The sequence below is a fragment of the Phacochoerus africanus genome, chromosome 11 (assembly GCF_016906955.1).
Source record: "Phacochoerus africanus isolate WHEZ1 chromosome 11, ROS_Pafr_v1, whole genome shotgun sequence".
Lineage (NCBI taxonomy): Eukaryota > Metazoa > Chordata > Mammalia > Artiodactyla > Suidae > Phacochoerus > Phacochoerus africanus.
Genome location: NC_062554.1, coordinates 45,445,385 through 45,467,028, shown reverse-complemented (window position 1 = coordinate 45,467,028; position 21,644 = coordinate 45,445,385). Strand labels below are relative to the sequence as shown.

Here is a 21,644-nt window from a genome sequence, read left to right as displayed (position 1 = left end):
AAGTGTATTTTCACAGAAAGTTCATTTTAATGTTTAGGCTGAGCGTTCAACTCTCCATTCACTGGAGGGCTTACAATGAGATTAGATATTGTGTCAACAATGGGAAAACAAAGATGAGTTAAGCATAGCCCCCTGTTCTCAAAAAGCCCTTGGCAGAGAGGGGCAGATATACACATAAGCCTCGCAATGTGAATGCATCCAAATAATGGTGAAGTATAAATACTATAGGAACAATCCATTCTGTTGTGGGAGACCCACTTATTCATCCCACAAACATTTACTGAGCACCTACTGTGTCTCACGCATTCTTTCCACCTCTCCACTGTGCAGGACAGAATCTGGGAAAACTAAGGTGAATGAGATAGAAAGGTACCTGTAGCCAATGGAAGTTTTATCTCACCAAAGACACAGGCAGTAACACAGCAAAGAATGCATTCCCACCTCAGGGCCTTGTCACTCTCTGACTCTTCAGCACTGAGGACATGACTGGCTCCTCCTCATCAGTACTCAGATCTCAGCTTTAACATCACCTCTTTAAGAGACTCGTTTACTTTTTTCTCTTTAAAAAAATTTTTTTTGTTTTCAGCCGCCCCTGTGGCATATGGAAGTTCCCAGATCGAATCTCAGCCAGAGCTTCGACCTACGCCTACGCCACAGCTGCACCAACGCCAGATCCTTAACCCACTGCACCAGGATCAAACCAGCACCTCCAGGAGGTCCCGTCGTGGTTCAGTGGTTAACAGACCTGACTAGTATCCATGAGGACTCGGGTTCGATCCCTGGCCTTGCTCAGTGAGTTAAGGATCTGGCATTGCTGTGAGCTGTGGTGCAGGTCAGACATGGCTTGGATCCCATGCTGCTGTAGCTGTGGCGTAGGCCGGTGGCTACAGCTGCAATTCAACCCCTAGCCTGGGAACCTCCATGTGCTTCAGGTGTGGCCCTAAAAAGACAAAAACAAAAAACGAAAAAACCCCAGCACCTCCACAGAGACAAGCCGGATCATTAACCCACTTCACCACAGCAGGAACTCCGAGACTCCTTTTCTGACTCTTCTATCTAGAAAAGGATCCCTGCCACCAACTACCTACCTTTGTGTCTGTCTCTATTTCATGTCCCCATGTTATCCTCTGCAGGGTCTGATACCTGTCACTAGAATGTAAGGTCCTGAGGGCAAGGACAGGTGGTAGCCGGCAGAGGGAGAATAATGGACAGGCTTTGGATTAGGGAGCATGTGATCACTGGGGTTCACTCCCAGCATCCTCTCCACCCAGGGGACTAGTCTAAACCAAGCACAGGAATTCTCATCCCTCTGCCGGTCACTAGCTTAGGGATGGACATGGTACCAAATTCTGGTCTATGAGATGTGAGAAGCCCATCTTTTCCTAATAAAAGCCCCTCTGCTGAGCACTGCCATGATTGACTGATCCTGGAAACTTCCTTAGCCTAAACATGAAGCTTTACTATGGAGAGCAAAGTAGGAGAAAGGGAAGAATCTAAGTCTTTTTTTTTCGGTCGTGCCTACAGTGTGCAGAAGTTCCCAGGCCAGGGATCAAACCAGAGACATAGCAGTGACAATGCCAGATCTTTAACCTGCCATGCCGCCAGGGAACTCCAGAATTTAAGTCTTTAATGATACTGTAAATCCTTTATCAACCAATCCTGTTGCCTGTCCTACTTCTGGTCTTTGCTGTGAAATCAGTCAAGAGTACAGGTTTCTGTGATATGAGGTTGAAAGCATCCTAAATGAGAAAGCAATATGCACACACACAAAAAAATGGTCAAAAAGAGGCTAAAGAAGTGACTTTGAGCAGGGTGTTCAAGGGTTAATGGGAGTTTGACAAGCAAACAAAAATTTGGGGAGTAGGAGAGAGAAGATGAAGGGAAGTAGGCCATCCTGGCTGAAGGAACTGCACGAGCCAAGTTCTACTACTGTGGAAGCAGGTGTAATATGACAGGAATGACTGGGACACATGTTAAACATTCAGCTGTCTCACCACCAGAGGTTCTGATTCATGTCCATAGAGCACATGCGAAGACACACTGCTGAGTGTGGAACAGTGTAAGGTATAGTGGAGCCACAGAACAAGGTATCTTGAGGGGAGAGCAAAGTGATGGAGTTCCCATTGTGGCTCAGTGGTAACAAACCCGACTAATATCCATGAGGATGCAGGCTCGATCCCTGGCCTTGCTCAGTGCGTTAAGGATCTGGCGTCGCCGTGGCTGTGGCATAGGCCAGTGGCTACGGCTCTGATTCGACCCCTAGCCTGGGAACCTCCACATGCTGCGGGTGTGGCCCTAAAAAGACAAAACAAAAGAAAATAAACGAATGTCAACGTTTTAAAATATACCCTTCCAGAGTTCCCGTCGTGGCTCAGTGGTTAACGAATCCAACTAGGAACCATGAGGTCACAGGTTCAATCCCTGGCCTTTCTCAGTGGGTTAAGGATACGGCGTTGCCGTGAGCTGTGGTGTGGACCGCAAAATCAGCTTGGATCCTGTGTTGCTGTGGTTCTAGCGTAGGCTGGTGGCTACAGCTCCGATTAGACCCCTAGCCTGGGAACCTCCAAATGCTGCGGGTACGGCCCTATAAAAGGCAAAAAGACAAAAAATAAAAATAAAAAATAAAATAAAATATACCCTTCCCTCCTTCTTAAAACAAAAACCCTAACCCTCACCCTTTATAGTTGCTTATTCACTTCCTTTCCCAGAACCAATCTAAAAGGAGGCTGTTAGGAGATAGACATGGAAAAACCAGAGTCAACGGAAGGTTTCTTCCTTAGGTTATTTAAAATCTTTTTTTTCCCTTTTTGTTCTTTTTTTGGCCACACCTGTGGCATGTAGAGGTTCCTGAGCCAGGGTTTGAACCCAAGCCATAGCAGTGAGAATGCTGGATCCTTAACCACTAGGCCACCAGGGAACTCCAATTAACTAAAATTTTTTTTTTTTGTCTTTTTAGGGCTGCACCCATGGCATATGGAGGTTCCCAGGCCAGATCCTTAACCCAGTGAGTGAGGCCAGGGATCGAACCCGCAACCTCATGGTTCCTACTCAGATTCGTTAACCACTGAGCCACAATGAGAACTCCTAACTAAAATCTTTAATGTGTGCTTGAAACAACTATATTAAACATGTTTTTACACTGCCTACAGTTAATTTGGCAGTTCCTCAAAAAGTTAAATACAGAGTCACCACATGACCCAGCAATCCTACCAGGTATATACCCAAAAAACAAACAAACAAAAAAAAAACCATATCTATGCAAATACTTGTATATGAACATTCACGGCAACATTATTCATCATGGTTAGAAGGTGGAAAAAACCCAAACATCTATCAGCTGACAGGATAAACAACAAAGGAATGAAGCACTAATAAAAGCTACATATGGAAAACCCACAGGGACTATTATACTCAATAGCGAAAGACAAAGTTTTCCTCTAAGATCATAAACAAAACACTACTTCTTTCACTACTTCTATCCAACATAGTACTGGAGGTACTAGCCAGAGCACATAAGTAAGAAAAAGAAATAAAAGACACTCAAATTGGAAAGGAAACAGTAAGATCATCTCTGTTTGCAGAGGATATGATTTTTTTTTTTTTTTGTCTTTTTGCCATTTCTTGGGCCGCTCCCGAGGCACATGGAGGTTCCCAGGCTAGGTGTATAATTGGAGCTGTAGCTGCCGGCCTACACCAGAGCCACAGCAACACAGGATCTGAGCCGCGTCTGCAACCTACACCACAGCTCACGGCAACACCAGATCCTTAACCCATTGAGCAAGGCCAGGGATCGAACCTGCAACCTCATGGTTCTTAGTCAGATTCGTTAACCACTGAGCCACAACGGGAACTCCAGAACTCCCAATTTGTATGCTTTAAATACGTAAACTGTATATAAGGATTACTTAGAATAAATAATAAGTTCTTTTTATAATAAAGTTTTGAAAAATGATATAAGAAGGTTGATTCTTTTCTTCTTTAGAATCAACCCTGCCGATTAGACCCACAAGTTATTAGAAGATTCTGAGACAGAAGTAGAACGACCACTAGCATTACCTGCAAATGAAAGCTGCTTTAGGCGGGCATTTGACCGAGCTTCCTGGACTTTATCTGTCAATGATTTCCAGGCATCTGTGAGGAGATAATACATTCAGTCAAACATCTTTTTTTTTTTTTCTTTTCAGTCTTTTTAGGGCTTCCGTGGCATATGGAAGCCCCCAGGCTAGAGGTGAATAGGAGCTACAGCTGCTGGCCTGTGCCACAGCCACAGCCACATGGGATCCGAGCTGCGCCTATGACCTATACCATAGCTCATGACATGCTGGATCCTTAACCCACTGAGAGGTCAGGGATTGAACCCGAGTCCTCATGGATACTAGTCGGGTTTGTTACTCCTAAGCCATGAGGGGAACTCCCAGTCAAACATCTCTCAATGTCAATGATATGAAAACATCCCCTACTAGAAAAGCTTTTTGTTTTCTTAGTTTAAACCAGTTCAGTGAATAAAAAAGAAAGTGGGAAGGTGCACTACCCACAGTGCTTCATTCTGTGAAGGATACAGAACCAATGAGGAGACTCCTGCCTTCTGAAAATGATCCCAGAATCCCCAAAGCACTCACTCCCTTTAATCGATAGGCTGGGTTGCACACCTAGCTGTCTGGCATTCATTCATACTCCCTGTACCGCTTACCCACACAAAACCTTTATAATCCCTTCCAGCTCTAAGCTAAGAGTCTGTGCTCTCTTCCCATCTGTTGGATTTCCTGCCAGCACTCCACACTCAATATGTCTTATGTAGAACTTGTATACGAGATTAGTTACTTTTTTGTTCTTTTGGGGGGGGGGGGCCACACCTGCAGCATATGGAGGTTCCCAGGCTAGGGGTCGAATCCGAGCTACAGCTGTCAGCCTATGCCACAGCCACAGTCACAGCAACTCGGGATCTGAGCTGAGTCTGCAACCTACACCACAGCTCACAACAATGTCGGATCCTTAACCTGCTTAGTGAGGCCCGGGATTGGAACCTTTGTCCTCATGGATACTAATTGGATTCCTTTCCATTGCACCACAATGAGAACTCCAGATTTTTTTTGTTCTTCTTACACGTCCTTTTTTTTTTTAAGTCACCCAGGCCTGAATCATCAGTCACTTTTGACTCACTGCTTATTATTCTCCATAACCAAGCAGTCATACAGCGTATTGTCATTCTTTCCTTTCCCTTCTTCTGCTACTGGAAACAGGGCTTAATTACTTGACATTTCTACTGCAGCAACACCTTCACTAGTGGCCTCTTGCATTATAGCGTCTCCAGTTCAATCTGTCTTACGTGGAGCTAACATTAAAATTCCTGAAATTCTGCTTTTATTCTACTCCCCAGCTTTTTTCAGGCCTCACGGTTTGGCACTGAATGCCAAAAACCTGTGCCTAATTCACCTTCTGAACTTGTTTTCACTACCACCCAACAGGGATCTCAGCATCTCCTTCCAGCGTGACACTACTCTAACCCAGCAGACACACCCTGTCTAACTAACTTTGCGTATCCCCCCTCCCCCTGCCCTCGATAGAGAGCCTCCCTGACTCCTCTGCCTAACCTCAATCCTATTATCTCCCTTAACAGAATCTTCTATTCCACTGATCCAAGGTGATCTTTCTTCCTTTAAACTTCTCTTACTGCCTAGAGAACATTCACTAGTCCTTCAACAACTAATGGACCTATGTGCTTGGGACACAAAGATGAGTAAGAAAATAAAATTCCAGCCTGTATGGGAAGTTCTCTGTTGAGTAGTAAGACATAAAAGTAAACAAGGAGTCCCTGCTGTGGCACAACAGGATCAGCGGCGCCTCTGCAGCACCAGGATGCAGGATCGATCTCTGGCCTGGCACAGTGGGTTAAAGGATCTGGCGTTGCCACAGCTGTGGTGTAGGTCGCAACTGCAACTGCAGCTCGGATCTAATCTCTGACCCAAGAAAGACCCCCACGTGCCGCAGGGTGGCCGAAAAGAAAAGGAAAAAAGTAAACAAACATTTAGAAAACAAATTTTAAGCTATGAGAGGGAAACACGTGCTCTGCTCTGGCGTGTGCAACCTTAAAAACATGATCTATATAGCATTAGCTTTTCATCTACATCACAGACTATTTCTCCAATAACACGAACGTCTTCAGAACATGTTAATTGTATAAGGCCTCCAAGATCTTCCCAAACTCTAAGCACCAAACTGCCACATAAATGGTGCCAATAAAGCACGGCTCCAGCTGAATAGAGCCTGGGCTAACTCAACCCACTCACCTTCAATACTTTCCGCACAGATCTGAAAGCCATCATCACTTGAAATTTCAAAAACAAGACCTTTCTTGGGCTTTTTCTCAGCAATGCTTTCCTTCCGCTTCTGTTCTTGCTGGAGCCAAAGCATCAGTGGAGAGCTGAAATTACTTTCTTCTTCTTCTGCTGTTTTAGGTTCTGTGATGGAGAAAATAGGACCCAAAGTGGATGCAACAGCAAACACTTACTGAGTTTATGTATGTTGTCTCTAAGCCCAATAACATTCTACAGTTGGTCTTCTCAGTCCCATTTACAGAAAACAAACCTGAGGCTCAAAGAGGTGGAGCAGCTTGCCTGAAGTTATAGCTAGAAAGTGATGAAAACTAGAATTTTTTTTTTTTTTAACATAAAGTCATGCTGTCTCTGTGGTAGTTTCTGGTATGACAATCCTACAGTTCTTCAATAATTAATTGCCCTCAACAGGACCAAAGCTAAAAAATAATAATGGTTAATATGAATGAAGCACTATGTATGAAGCATTCTTCTAGGAACTTCTATATTAACTCAGATAAACCTTACAACAATCCAATGACAGGTGGTTATCTAAATTTTATTTACTTATTTATTTACTTACTTATTTGCTTTTTAGGGCCACACCTGAAGCATAAGGAAGTTCCCAGGCTAGGGGTCCCATCGGAGCTACAGCTGCTGGCCTATACCATAGCCACAGCAATGAGGGATGCAAGCTGGGTCTGTGACCTACACCACGGCTCGTGGCGACACCAGATCCTTAACCCACTGAGTAAGGCTAGGGATTGAACCTGAGTCCTCATGGATCCTAGTTGAGTTCATCAACTGCTGAGCGATGAAGGGAACTTACAGTTATCTAAATTTTAAAGGTGAGAAAACTGAGGCAGAGAGAGGTTAAGTGGCCCAAGTTTTTAAGTGGTAAAGCTGGGGTCTCAACCCATCTGGGTCCAAAGTCTGCACTGTCAGACACCACCCCTCATGCTGCCCTGTTACATAAAGAGATGGATCAATCCTCTTGCATAATCAGCAAGTCAGCAGAATGTGACTGCATCCCAAATCTTATGCCTAAGCATTTTCTCTGCCTGGTTTTCTTCTGGGAATCCCCTTCACGGTAAAGGGCAAAGCCTTATATCCAGAGCTCTCTAGTCGTGAAGTGACTGGTTGTTTATTGATGAAATTCATCAGGACAGATGGCAGTGCTAAGGAGACCTCTCTGGTGTCATAACTAAATCTGGCTATTCTATATAATCAAAATGGTTCTTGGTTTTCACCAGTGACAACTACGGGATGGAGGGAGGTTATCACTAGCTATTTAAATCACACCGCTGTTATAGCAAACAGAGCAGGAGAATACAGGTTTTTAGTCTTGTGTCCTTTGGCCAATTACTTGATGTCTTTAGAGCTTTGATTTTTTTTTTTTTAAATCTAGAAAATCAGTAGGCAATGTAGGGGATGTTTATAGTACTTCTGACTTTGAAATTCTGATTCTAACCTGTTACCACCCACCTACCTGAATTTTCCTGTTCATTCACTGGATTCTGTGTTGTCTGAATCTCAGGAAGAACAGCCACTTGCCTACATGAAAAGAAAACCAAATGTGAGATGCAACACTGGCTAGTTCCTCAATTCAAAGGTAAAAACTGTCCATAATCTGCCATACAGCTGTGTCAGTTACACAAAACAACTAAAAACATGAACCACAAGATGCTTTGTGTACAGCATTTGAATGAACACACCACCACGTGACTCTATGATACATAACAACAACTATCTTTTGTGAGATTCTTTCCCAAACATTTAAATTTCTGCTTTTGGAGTTGTAGACTGTGTCCTTGAAATTTTTCTCATATCCTTAAGCATTAGGGAAAAATGACAATATGATCCAGCAATCCCACTCCTGGACATATATCCAGAGGAAACCATAATTCAAAAAGGTAACATACCCCAATGTTCACTGCAGCACTATTTACAATAGTGGAAGCAAACTAAATGTCCATTGACAGATGAATGAATAAAGAAGATATGGTACATATATACAAAGGAACATTACTCAGCCTTAAAAAAAAAAGAATGAAATAATGCCATTTGCAGCAACATGGATGGATTTATAAAATAATCATACTAAGTGAAGTAAGCAGACAGAAAGACAAAACATCATTATGATATGACTTATATGTGAACACTAAAAAGATGATACAAATGAACTTATTTACAAAACAGAAACAGACTCACAGACTGCATAAACAAACTTATGGTTAGCAAAGAAGAATGGTGTGGGGATTTGGGGTTGGCATATGGACACTATTGCATATGGAATGGATGGTCAAGGGGGACCTGCTGTATAGCACAGGGAACTATTCTGTGATAAGCTATATGGAAAAGAATCTGCAAAAGAATGGATGTGTGTATATGTATTAAGCGAATCACTTCGGTATACATCAGAAATGATCACCAACACTGTATATCAACTATATGTCAATAAAACTTTAAAAAAAATGAAAAAACAAAAAACAAACACAAAAACACAAAAAACCCAATCCTGAGGCAGATCAAGAACGGATTAGTTAAATAAGTTACTGCAGGTTCTCACAACAGAACTGGAGATAGCCATTAAAAAAATGAAGTGCAGGAGTTCCCGTTGTGGCACAGTGGTTAACGAATCCGACTAGGAACCATGAGGTTGCGGGTTTGGTCCCTGGCCTTGCTCAGTGGGTTAAGGATCCGGCGTTGCCGTGAGCTGTGGTGTAGGTTGCAGACGCGGCTCGGATCCCGTGTTGCTGTGGCTCTGGCGTAGGCCGGTGGCTGCAGCTCCGATTCAACCCCTAGCCTGGGAACCTCCATGTGCCTCAGGAGAGGCCCAAGAAATAGCAAAAAAAAGAGGAAAAAAAAAAATGAAGCGCAGAGTTCCTGCCATGGCTCAGCGGTTAACGAACCTGACTAGCATCCATGTGGAAGTAGGTTCAATCCCTGGCCTTGCTTTGTGGGTTAAGGATCTGCCGTTGCTGTGGCTATGGTGTAGGCCGGCAGCTATACCTCTGATTTGACCCCTAGCCTGGGAACCTCCATATGCCACAGGTGCGGCCCTAAAAAGACCAAAAAAAAAAAAAAAAAGAAGCACTGATACAGAAATATGTACACAATACAGTAGGTGAAAAAAGAGCAGGTACAGAAGAGTATGTGCAGCATTATTCATTTTATGCAAAAAGGGTATATAGACATTCATAATACACTATGTATACCTATAGGTATAGAAATGTCAGCATGAACGAAAACAAATTACAAGCAATGGTAACCTCTAGGCAATAAACAGAGAGGAGGGTAGGCAGGATGTACATGAAACCACTATCTATTACTTAATCATGCTATGCTTCTTAATTTTAATAACCATGTTTTAATTCCCTTAAAAAACTTTGGCAATAAAAAAATCAATACAAATGAGGAAAAACTATTTTCGAAATGAGGGCTTCATCTTAAGGAACCAAATTTTATACTTACCCTGCAGGGTGCCCACATCCCTTCTGTGATGACTGCTCCACACTAGCTGTTTCTTGCTGCTCAGCCTCTGCTCCTGGAGTCCTGCAACAGAATCATTTGTATCTTTTCAAGAAAATGCCAGTATATATGTACCAAACATGGAGGTCAGTCTAAAGAAACGACGCTAACAATTTGATAAAATTTATGGGCTGGTAAAACTAACCTGTGGTGATACAGGTTAGACAGTGGTTGCCTTGAGGGGGAAATAACTCAGGTCACCACGAGCCTTCGGGGACACTAGAGATGTTCTATATACTTGATCTGAGTGGCAGCTACAGGGGTGCATTCCTACCTAAAAATCCCCTTGTGCACTTTATGCATGCTGTACTTACATGTTTATTTATTTATTTATTATTTTATTTTATTTTATTTTACTTTTTTGTCTTTTTGCTATTTCTTTGAGCCGCTCCCACGGCATGTGGAGGTTCCCAGGCTAGGGGTCCAATCGGAGCTGTAGCTGCCAGCCTACACCATAGCCACAGCAACGGCAGATCCTTAACCCACAAAGCAAGGCCAGGGATTGAACCTACTTCCACATGGATGCTAGTCAGGTTCGTTAACCGCTGAGCCATGGCAGGAACTCTGCACTTCATTTTTTTTTTTTTCCTCTTTTTTTTGCTATTTCTTGGGCCGCTCCCGAGGCACATGGAGGTTCCCAGGCTAGGGGTTGAATCGGAGCTGTAGCCGACAGCCTATGCCACAGCCACAGCAATGCAGGATCCGAGCCGCATCTGCAACCTACACCACAGCTCACGGCAACGCCGGATCCTTAACCCACTGAGCAAGGCCAGGGACCGAACCCGCAACCTCGTGGTTCCTAGTCGGGTTCGTTAACCACTGCGCCACGATGGGAACTCCATGTGCTTACATGTTTTAAAACAAACAACAACAACAAACCCACCACGAGGGCCTACAACAGGTGGTTTTGCCCTCCAAAGAGGAATAATCAAGCATCCCTTAATATTCCAAGCCTCAGCAAATAGAAAGAAGAGCAAACAGTAGCACCATTTTTCTTTCTTTCTTTTTTACAGCCACACCTGTGGCATATGGAAGTTCCTGAGCCAGGGGCTAATTCAGAACCACAGCTGCCAGCCTACACCAGAGCCATGGCAACACCAGGTCTAAGCAGCAACTGTGAGCTACACTGCAGCTTGTAGCAATGCAGGATCTTAACCACCGAGCGAGGCCAGGGATTGAGCCTGCATCCTCACAGAGACTACCTTGGGTTCTTAACCTATTGAGCCACAAAGGGAACTCCAGCAGCACCATTTTAAATCAGAGCCAAGAGTAGAGATGTGGTTCTGTCCAAGGGACAAACTGCCCATGGATGAACTAAATTTCACTCTAGGAATCATCACTTGAGGAAAAAAGAAATCCAAGTCAAAATCCAGAACACACCTGAGTAATGCAGCTTGGACAGAGGCGGTGTCCCTCCCAGAAGACCAGCACTTCCACAGCCTCTAATCCCGAGCATGAAATCCCACAGACCGCCCCCCGCAAAGCCAACGCTTGCATCTCTCACCCTGTGACGGAGGTCAGGGCTGTAGTGCTGGCTTCTTGGTCTGGAATGTGTGCTTCAGAAGAACTGGTCCGCAAGTGGGAAACTTTGTGCTTCTTGCCACTCCCTTTGTCCAAAGGCAGCTGAATCCGCTTGCTTTTTGGTTTGGGTTTAGTGGGAGCCGGCACTGAGGGACTTGCTGACTGCTGTCCAGAGGATGGAGAGCCCCCAGGAGAGGTGGAGCTGGCTTGCATAGCTGAGGATAAAGTCTTATTCTGCTCTAGCCCCATGTTATTGGGAGCATCTACTGTCTGGGTAAAGTTGGATCCCTGGGTCCCTGGAGCAGAATCAAGATCCCGCTGGGAAGAGAGAATCCCAGTTTTGCTGGCGAGGAGCTGGTTCACATGCTGAAGCTGATAGTGCTCATCTGTGTCCCCAGAAGGCGAAGCCGCCGTTATGCCCGCAGTCTGAGTGGAGGGAAGGACACAGATGCTAGAGGCTGCTGTCATCGCAGCAGTAGAGGGAGTCTGTGATGTCCCCAGTTGTGGAAACATTCCAGAACTTGGAGGCAAAGCCACAGACTGGTCCTGAATCCCTAGGCTCTGCTGGCTGGCTTTGATTAAAAGATTGCTTATGGAGCCAATATCTGGGGTACCGAGCAACCTTGGGTTGGTTAAAGCGACATGGCCTGGAACGGATGCACTACTTGTGGGGGCGGTTGTAGTTTGCATGGATACAACGTTCAAGACGGAGGAACCGGAGGCCAAGCCAGAAGCAGGCCCTGACGTGAGGTGGCCAGCATCCTGGCTTATGGTGGATGTGCCCGCCGCCGGGGCAGCACTTCCTCCCACACTCTGTGGTAACAGGGGTGCCTGTTCAAAATACATGATGCTAGATTTAGACCTTTTTATGATGTTGGGGACAGTTCGGTGAGATGAAGCATTAAGTGAACCCAAATCTAACAGGTTGGGATGATTTGGAAGCTGGGAGGGTGTGAAGTTAATCAAGGTCATGTTAGAAACCACATCGGAAGGGGCAATGTTGGAAGGGGTACTAGACGGGGCGAGTTTTTTATTCTTTCGGTTCTGCAGACGAGATATGGGTCTTTTCTTGAGTCCAGAGGGTGGAGTGGCTACTGTGGTACTGAGGTCTGTCCTCTGGCTGGCTTCTGAAACCAAAAGCTGGGGATCTGGAGGAGGCTGGACCCCGATAAGTAGGCCTGAAGGAGGGCTGCTGATGTTAGCTGGGAAGCTACTCTGAGTAGCCGCAGGGAAGGAATGTAAGTGCTGGTGATGAGGCATGGGGAGCAGTCCTTTGCTAGCAGGAGGGAACAAAGACTGAGAAGTTGGCAAGCTTGGATTTAGTCCTGTGGTTAGGGTGAGACCACTGCCCATGGGCCCCAATACTGAAGTATTTGTCTCCATCACATTTGGTGCAGAACTAACAGAAGAGGTCAACTGGATTTTTTGGGTCACTCCATTTGGAAGAGTTTGGAGAACATAGAGTGGCTGCATGTTCTGGTTAACAACAATGAGTTTCTCAGTGGCTGGTTTCAGGTGGGGTGGAGTGGTCTGGACAGCGGCGTTAGAAATCTGAGATGGGCCAGGACTATCGGTGGAGTTGGGCACGTATTTCTGGTTCTGGATGGGAACAGTAGGGGAAACAGGTACCTGAAGGCCAGGGGTGCTACTATTTCTAGTTAAATCCTGATTGTTGCCATGACCTTGCTCCACTGAACCACAAGGAGGGCTGGAGATGTGGTCTGCATCCATGTGTCCTTGGATAAAGTGGTCAGGAGTCATGTGGCCTTCCGGGGTTGGATCCACCCCTGGACTCAGCAGTGCAGAGTCACTTTCAGAGGATGCCACGGACTTTTCTGTGATGCTTACTCTCTTCTCTCCTGAGTCTGAGATGACAGCTAGCCTACTGGGGTTCTGGCTAGGGACGGTGGGGCTGCGGGTGGTCAGGACAGAGAGATCCGATGGCAGCTCTAGTGGCAACTCAAACTGCTCCTCGGCCGAGATGGAGGAAGAGACACTACTGTCCACAGGTTCTGCTGTTGGCAGCTGCTGAGAAAACACTTCAAAGAGACCCATGTCTTTTTCACGATTACTGTCGAGACCCAAACCTTCACCGAGATTCAGGAGTTCTGATGACGAGGACTCTGGGCTCTCACCCAAAGCCTGCATGGATGGAGTATTCTTTAGTACAAAGTCCATAATGTCTGAGGGCAGGATGTTGCCACAGTCATCGCTGTTGTTATTATCTGAATCTGATTTCAGGAGCTCAGTGTTATAGGTGTCCAGTAAGTTTTTGTCTGAGGGGGTGCTGGTGTGGACCCTGCGGCCTGACTCCAAGGAGCTGAGCTGAGCTTCCAAGGAATCCTGTCCCTGTGTTTTCACTCGGCTCACAGAGTGGCAGTTATCCATCTTTGGCTCATTTTTGTGGCCAACAGAGCTTTTAATGACATGTTCTTTTTCACCAGCATCTTCGGGCCGATCCATCTTCAAGTTCTCCGTTCCGTTTTCTTTACTGTTTCTTTTTGGAATCTGGCTGCTTTTCCTTGTTGTGGCTGTGACGCTAGTATCGCTCTCTGTCCCGTCATCGACGCCATCTAGCTGTGAGATTTTTGGAAGATCACACTGTTCCTCTTCCCGAAATAAATTATGGGATGCCAGCCGTTCCTCTCCCCCTGAGGCAATCACTGTTCTGGTGAAATTGTAATAGTATAAATCGTCTTCATCTGACGTGCTCAAGTCATCAGCCCCGTCCACCTGGCCTTCGGCAGACCTCTTGCCGCGCTTCTTCCCAGTCGAGCTACTGTAAAATGGAATGTCTTCTTCCCCATAGGATCGTACTCCATAGAGCGGGGTGAGCCCAAAGAACATGTTAGAACGCGCCCGGGCACTGCGACGAGGATACCTCCTCTTGAAGGAGCCATCCTCCTGAGGTTTGGGGCCATCTGGAAGCATTAGGTTTCTGTCCTGTACTGGAAGATTCTGATAGCTGTTACTTTGAGAATCCTGGGAGGAGGTATTATTGGGGCTTGGCTGGGCTACTGGACCATCTCCTGGACTTTCAGAGGCTGAGACTGGTTCTGTCGGAGATGGTGGCTCTATTTGCAGAGGGGAAACAGGACTACTTTCTTTCAGGGTATTCTTGGACTGACTCTCGCTCTCCATTTTTAGAGGTGTCAGTGTTACTTTGACTGTGCGTTTCCGGGGTGTCTGTAATTCCTTGGCAGACCCTTCTACTTGCATGGATGGAGCTTTGGGGACTCCTGCAATAGAATGGACTTTGTCCCCAATCTTATCAGAAGAAACATTATTACATGGTCGTTGCCCCATGAACTCAGGAGTCAAAACTTCATCCATGAACTCTGGCTTTAGGTTTCCTTCCTCACCAGTGGTCACCTGACCAGGTTCCAAAAAAGATTTACTGGAATGCTTTTCTTTGAAAGTGTCTTTACCAGATTTTTTCCCTTTCTGTCTCCTGTCTCTGGAACTAGATCCCACGTGTTCACTGATAGTGGACGCTCTGCTGCTCACTCCAGACAACTTCAAAGTTTTGACTTCAGTATCTTCATCGGGAGGAGGGTTTGCCAACTGGTTAGAATCTGGCTGTTGGTCTCGATCGTTCCTTTGCCCTCTCAAATGGAGTGGTGGGAACGGGAGGGCCTCTTTAGAAGAAAATGGCACTGAAGAGAGTTCAGCGAAAGTGCCCATTTTACTAACGTTTAATTCTCCAGATGTTGTATTATGAACCTGTGGGGCCAGTTTCGGAATGCCAGGGTAAGCCACGTTATGTGCAGACCCCTCCGAGTTCTTGGAACTCGGCATTTTGGTCTTTTCTCCCTTCAAAGAGGAGCTCTTGGAGGTCGAGTCTGAGGCACTAGAGTGCTTCATCTCTGAAGACGAAGGGCCGTCCAAGTGACTGGTTTTAGTGCCCAGAGTAACCACTGTCCTTTGCAAATTTGAAGAGGTGGGAGTGTTTTGCCCTAAATTAGTATTTGAATTCAGTGGCCCTAAGACATGATCAACTGCTTTGGCACTTGACTCAAGATCGGTAGTGGTCCCTATGGTGGAGAGTGAGGAAACGCTATTCCTGGAATAAGTACCCCCAGTCCTCATTGGAGACATTATCCGGAGCTTCGACCTCTGGGGTGACAAAGAAGAGGTACTGTGACGCCTGGAGCCAATGCTTCGAAGTCCAGAGGAGAGTAAAGGGTCACCCACTGTGACTATTTCATGGGTAGTTGGGGTAGGGCTTCCTAAACAAGAACAAAAGCAAGAAAGTCTGTTACAGATAGAACAAATATGTTATAGTCATCGGTTTCAAGGACTTGGTTATATATGTTTATACGTAACAGAGAATCAACATTTTCACTTGGCAAAAGTCACTAAGATAAAACTGCCTGAAAGAATTACAAACTAATCTTTTGAGCTGACCTTCTTGGGTCAAGTAGGTCAACGAAGGCCTTTACCTGCAGAAGGCAGTGGCCGACAGCCAGGGGATCTCTGCGTTGGAGAGTAACTGGGTGTTCGAATCCTAGGGACCTTTGAGATGACATGATAAAAACAGGAACCCGAGGTCTGTGAATGAGGAGGTCGGTCTGGTGATGGAGGACTTACAATTTCAGCTGTGTTTTGACTCTCCTTAGATGAAATTTCTGTGGCAGGAAATAAAAACTCTCACTACAAAAGTTTAATTAAAATATCAAACACAACCACCAATAAAAAGCCAGCTGTCAGATAAATACCGAAACAGAAAGAAATGCATCATTCCCAAGGGAATGCCTTTTTTCCACTCTTCAGTCACAGTATTCCCTTAAATCTAATTCAAGCCCCATCTTGATTAAAGACGAACCTGCAAAAGATGATGGACTGTGAGCGATGGTTCTATTTTCATCATGTTCAACAGTGCTGTTGATGTCTGGCTCTACAACTGGAGGACGGCATTCGACTATCTTGCACGTGTACACACAGCGCTTGCGAGCATCTGTGGTGCTCCAGTACACCCTCGAACACCTGCAGACAGACAGTAAACATCACCATACATGAAAGCACAGAGACTAACAGCTGTCAAAACCTCTTCTCAGCCTAGGTCCCCTGCACCCTCCTTGAGTTACAGAATTTAGGTTTTCATGGATTCTAATCGGAGAGTCCCCTAGGTCCAAGCTTTTTGAAGTCCTTGTTTTTCCTGGCCTCTCAGAAAATAGCATCAGATCTTTTTTTTTTTTTTTTTTAATTTTATTGTGAGCAAGGGACAAAAAGAGTAAAATATTCTGAAATGCAAAGGAAGAAAAATACTAACTACTGTAAGAAATAGTTGTTGGCCTTTAGGAAAGGATCGCTGCCCCATAATTACAAAGTTAGCAAGGAACAAATTTGGGGTGTTTCTTCTGGGAGAAAAGGTCCATGAGACAAGGAAAATGTATTTCAAATCTGCTGGAAGCTAAATGAGTGTAGTTTACACAAAGAGCTGCCAGTTAAACATGGAGTGCAGACTGCATTGTCAAAAGTGAGATGCAGGATAAACTAAAGCATATGTAACAAAATGAGACTCCAAAGGTGAAGGGACAGGAAAAAAATTTTAAATTTACATTGTCAACTTGCCAGAGGTGTAAACAATTTGCCTCATATAGGAAGGATTATAAATTCTTGCTGGAGAATCCGATTGTTATTGTGGGGGGTCTATATTTTTAGAAGGATCTATTAAATGTAAATTGAGGAAAGAAGCAGAAGGTGGTTGATTCATGATAGCAATCTAGACTTCTGGACTGAGTGGAATTTAATGGAATCTTAAAAGATTGACCTGGTGTTTTCCACTTAAGTTTTTAGAAATGACTCTGAAATTACACTAACAATACTTTCCTTGATCAAGGTGACAAAATGATACCTTATTCCCAATCTACGAGACGAGACGTAGCAAAAAAGTGATTAGCTGGAAGGTGTTAACAAGTATGGCTCTACAACTGAGTGACTTGCTCACTGCTTCAGGGTGCTTCAATCGGGGACTGCTATCTCATCTTTGCAGAGCTACTTACTGATATCCAATAGGAAAAAGCTTATCCTCACAGTCAGAGAGATCGTTCAGGATCCCTAAGCAGTCGATTGTCATGGAGCCTGAGTAAAGAAAGAAGAACTGATTAGAGGCGACCATGAGAAGGCTCACTCTGTACCTGAAGACTAGAAAGTACCTCTGCAATACATCCAGCCTTCCCCAACAACTAAGGCCCATGGCATACCAATCATCATGTGGATATTTTCTGGTTCTAAGCCATTGAGAAACTTCCTTCTCAAGCTGATTCCTTCAAAGTCCACAAACACTCTTCTAAAAACTTCAAATCCATTCTCAGGAACCACCTTGAAGGAAAAGCCAGAGTAGCTGTTAGGCTATCCCTTTTCACATTATACTCACGACACTGACTCAGAGGGAAAATGCATAGCATTATCTCAAAATCACGCTGTTTCCCTAGCAGGGTCTCCATTCTTTCTCTGAAGAGGAAGTGATTCTAGGAACACCTCGTGTCTTTAACATCTTTCTATTTTCAGCCTCTATTCCCTGAGAATTCCTAGAGAATCCCCAAAGCAACTAAGGCTGCCTCACCTCGCCTTTGATCAAATCCCGATGCCGCTGGCAGTATACTTTTTTATCATCCAGAAAGACACAGTTCTTGGCCCGGGAACACATGAAGTGATAGTTGCTGGTGCAGGATGTGAGGCAGCAACCCACGGTGGCACCTGGCTTTTGGCAGAATTCACATCTCTGACAATCCAGAAAGAACAGAGGCTGAGTCAGACTTTCAGATGTTTTAAACGATTTTCCATCTCTTCTACAGAGTCACCCCATTCTGGGTTTCCCACAATTCATTTTGTTATTGGTCATCTGCTGAATTACAGAAAAGTGATATGAACCACAAAGCCTCTTCTGCAAAGGCTTTCCCTTTCATTGCCCATAGGGCCCATAATTATTAAGTTTAAATATTACAATTTGATTTAGAACTTGGACCAAAACATTTTTTCCTAGGATGCACAATTGATTTAGAGAGGATGAAACTTGGAAGAGTGATGTTAAAAACACATCACCTTGCTATAAAGCGATTATGTCCAAAAGAACTCAGTTCTAGAAAGCTTACACTAGTCAGAAGCATAATGAAAACGGTTCTCTAATTACTAGGCTTAACTGATGAACGTACATGATCCAAAGATTTCCTTCCACTAGCCTATATGTTACCACCTTATTCTGTCACACACACAGTCCGGGCTCCTTCCAGAGAAGACTTTGTATTTGTGCTCTCTACACATTTTACCTATGTTTATTACAAATGTGCTATTTCTGTTTCATTCTGATAATCCTTCATTTTCTCCCCTCCTTCAAGATATAGCCTTAAGTTTTTACTCCTTCGTGGCCTTTTCTGATTACTCTCAGCTGCTACTGATCACTTTTCACATCTTCTCTTCCTGTATGTATTTCATGGGTTCATCCTACAGCAGCCTCAGAGTGCTGATTCAACTGAGACCTCTGAGATCATTTCATCTAAATCACTTAATGAATTAATACTGTTCGTGAATGTCTGAGTATCTCCCTAACGAGTTAAGACTGTGCTTATATTTCTTTCTTTCTTTTTTTTTTTTTTTGTCTTTTGTTGTTGTTGTTGCTATTTCTCGGGCCGCTCCCTCGGCATATGGAGATTCCCAAGCTAGGGGTTGAATCTGAGCTGTAGCCACCGGCCTACGCCAGAGCCACAGCAACGCGGGATCCGAGCCGCGTCTGCAACCTACACCACAGCTCAAGGCAACGCCGGATCATTAACCCACTGAGCAAGGGCAGGGATCGAACCCACAACCTCATGGTTCCTAGTCGGATTCGTTAACCACTGCGCCACGACGGGAACTCCTTTTGCTTATATTTCTTTTGCCCCCATCCTCCAAGGGTCAGAATAGCAATCTGTGCACAGTGTACACCAATATCTGCTGCTGGCGAACCCCTCTGAAGGCACTCTGAGGAACATCAGTGAAGCAGCACTGAGCCACAGAAAGAACACCTGGAAACTGAGACAGACTTTGCCATGACAGTCACTTGCAAGTTCTTACCAGCTGCTTGCCCCTGATCACAGCCATATGCACATTCTTTAGTGATCCATCATCATCTTCAAACACTTCTGCTGACCACAAAGCGCAATTTACATGTGTCCACTCATTTTGGCCAATGTAGAGCAAACGGCCAGCATCCTAAGAAACAAAGAGATTTCCTTCTTTCTTTAAAGAATACAATGTCAAATAATGTTGTCCTTGGTATTAGCTTCACCTCGGTCAAGGTAACTTCAGTAAATCAATTCTAATTCATTAAACTTAGGGATGAACATGAAAATCACAATTCGAAGTTCTTTGTTTTTACTTCTCATCTTTTTAGATTATCTTTTTCCACAGACTGGATATATTTTATAGACACAGAAATTTAAAAAGAAGAAGTATGTGATAAGTTTATAGAAGTGCCCACTGACTTCTTTAAAACCACATTTCAAAGCCAGTTCTCTTAGCTTGCATTTTAAAAATCTTTTTTTTTTTAAACTGTAAGCTTACTATGTGTCAGACCCTAAATAAGGCTTTACATACATTATTTCCTTTAATCCTCACAACCATTCTGCAGTAAGTACTATTATTATCCTCGTTTTAAAAATGAAACCGAGAGTCACAAGAGGTTAAGCTCCTTGCCAAGGTCAACAAGTAGGCAGTAAAGCAGAAAAATGATGCGGGCGACCTGCCAGGACTGAGGATCTTAAGCATACTGATAACTATATTAAACACAGGCTATTTAATATGCAACTTCTATTTTACCGACTTTCATAAAATCTTTTTTTTTGAGGAACTGCCTATAGAAATCACTAGACATCAGCAGGTTAGTCGAAGGCAACTCATCTTTAAATCAACTAAATCAGCTCTAGAAAAAACCTACAAACTAAGTGTCACTGAATAAATGACACCTGGTCATCAGGCTTAGACACAACAAAGAGTTCATCGAGGGCTAGACTACTAAGCAGGACCCTGTACAAGGTACTTACATTAGCACTGTCGTCCCCATACGTCAAACACAATGCACACTGTCTATTATCTTCTATGCCTGGTGGTGGGTTCAGTTCTGGACTATCTTCTCGACTTCTATCAGTACCTTTGAACCCAAAAGACATCCAGTGAAAATTGGCACTACTGCGTCTGATTTTCAGGAAAAAAAGAAAATTCATCCTAAACAGCCTATGGTTCATGAAATCAACACTTTCAAAAAGTGTTCAAAGTTATGCTATCTTACCATCTGTTGCATTATTTAAATCAACTCCTTGTCAACATTCCAAGTTAAGACCAAAATAATGATTTTATTACATTTAAGGATGACCTCAAAATTTTCCAGTGTGGAAGTATATTACATATAGATTCCCAAAGTCAATCATTTGTACCCGGAGAGAAATGAGTAACGAGTCTTCATTTGGTGCCTTACTCAAAATTGGTGGTGTAGGAGGATGCAGAGGAGTTGGTGAGTCTGGTTCTCCAGGCCCTTTAGGTTTGGGAGCTGGAATGATTTTCTTCATTAAAGGAGGCTGCTCAGTGTGGCTGTTTTCCTCTCGCTCCTGCCACTGAGCATAATTATGGTCAAGTGAAGGTGGAAGCACTGCGTTTGGTAACATCCCACTGCTGGAAATAATTGATTCAACAAGTATTTATTGAACTCCTACAAGATACCTAGAACTGCACAAAACAGTCAAATTCTTGATATCGTCAGGTCTCAGGTCTGTGCATAAGCCTTCACAGACTGTGAGAACGAGTTACAGAATTTGAAAACGACCTACACAGGACTTAGTTGTTTTCTTTTTTTTCTTCTTAACCCACACCCACTAGGGGTCAAATCGGAGCTGCAGCTGCTGGCCAACGCCACAGCCACAGCCACACCAGATCCAAGCCATGTCTGTGACCTATGCAACAGCTCACAAAAGCACCGGATCCTTAACCCACTGAGCAGGGCCAAGGATTGAACCCATGTCCTCATGGATACTAGTCGGGCTAGTTACCACTAAGCCACAACGGAAACTCCAGGACTTACTTATTTTTTAAAAAAATAATCCCGATGTATTGTGCTTCTTAAATTTCTAGAAACAAATGATAACCTTATCAATGCACCAAAAGGATTAACTGGAATAAAAATTTAAGGTTAAATATGAAGAATCAGGAGCTGTTGAGAGTACCATTTGAACTAAATAAAATAGAATCCAGTTATAACCAGCCAATTACTGGGCTATATGTATATAGCCCATGTATTGCACATAGGCC

General features: G+C 44.2%; 1 protein-coding gene across 6 annotated transcripts in view; it reads right to left on the bottom strand.

The window, feature by feature from the left end:
- KMT2A (lysine methyltransferase 2A) overlaps positions 1-21,644 on the bottom strand; it is an 87,025-nt gene that overhangs the window by 10,055 nt on the left and 55,326 nt on the right. For all 6 annotated transcript variants that reach the window (XM_047754092.1, XM_047754094.1, XM_047754093.1 and 3 more), the window contains 13 exons: positions 20,818-21,011; positions 20,387-20,493; positions 19,419-19,556; positions 17,932-18,090; positions 17,570-17,687; positions 17,369-17,447; positions 16,189-16,349; positions 15,806-15,991; positions 11,347-15,592; positions 9,786-9,866; positions 7,801-7,865; positions 6,288-6,458; positions 4,057-4,131 (listed from right to left, as the gene is read on the bottom strand). In XM_047754092.1, the coding sequence (XP_047610048.1) occupies positions 4,057-4,131; positions 6,288-6,458; positions 7,801-7,865; positions 9,786-9,866; positions 11,347-15,592; positions 15,806-15,991; positions 16,189-16,349; positions 17,369-17,447; positions 17,570-17,687; positions 17,932-18,090; positions 19,419-19,556; positions 20,387-20,493; positions 20,818-21,011 (5,780 nt within the window). The remainder of the gene's footprint in view (positions 1-4,056; positions 4,132-6,287; positions 6,459-7,800; positions 7,866-9,785; positions 9,867-11,346; positions 15,593-15,805; positions 15,992-16,188; positions 16,350-17,368; positions 17,448-17,569; positions 17,688-17,931; positions 18,091-19,418; positions 19,557-20,386; positions 20,494-20,817; positions 21,012-21,644) is intronic.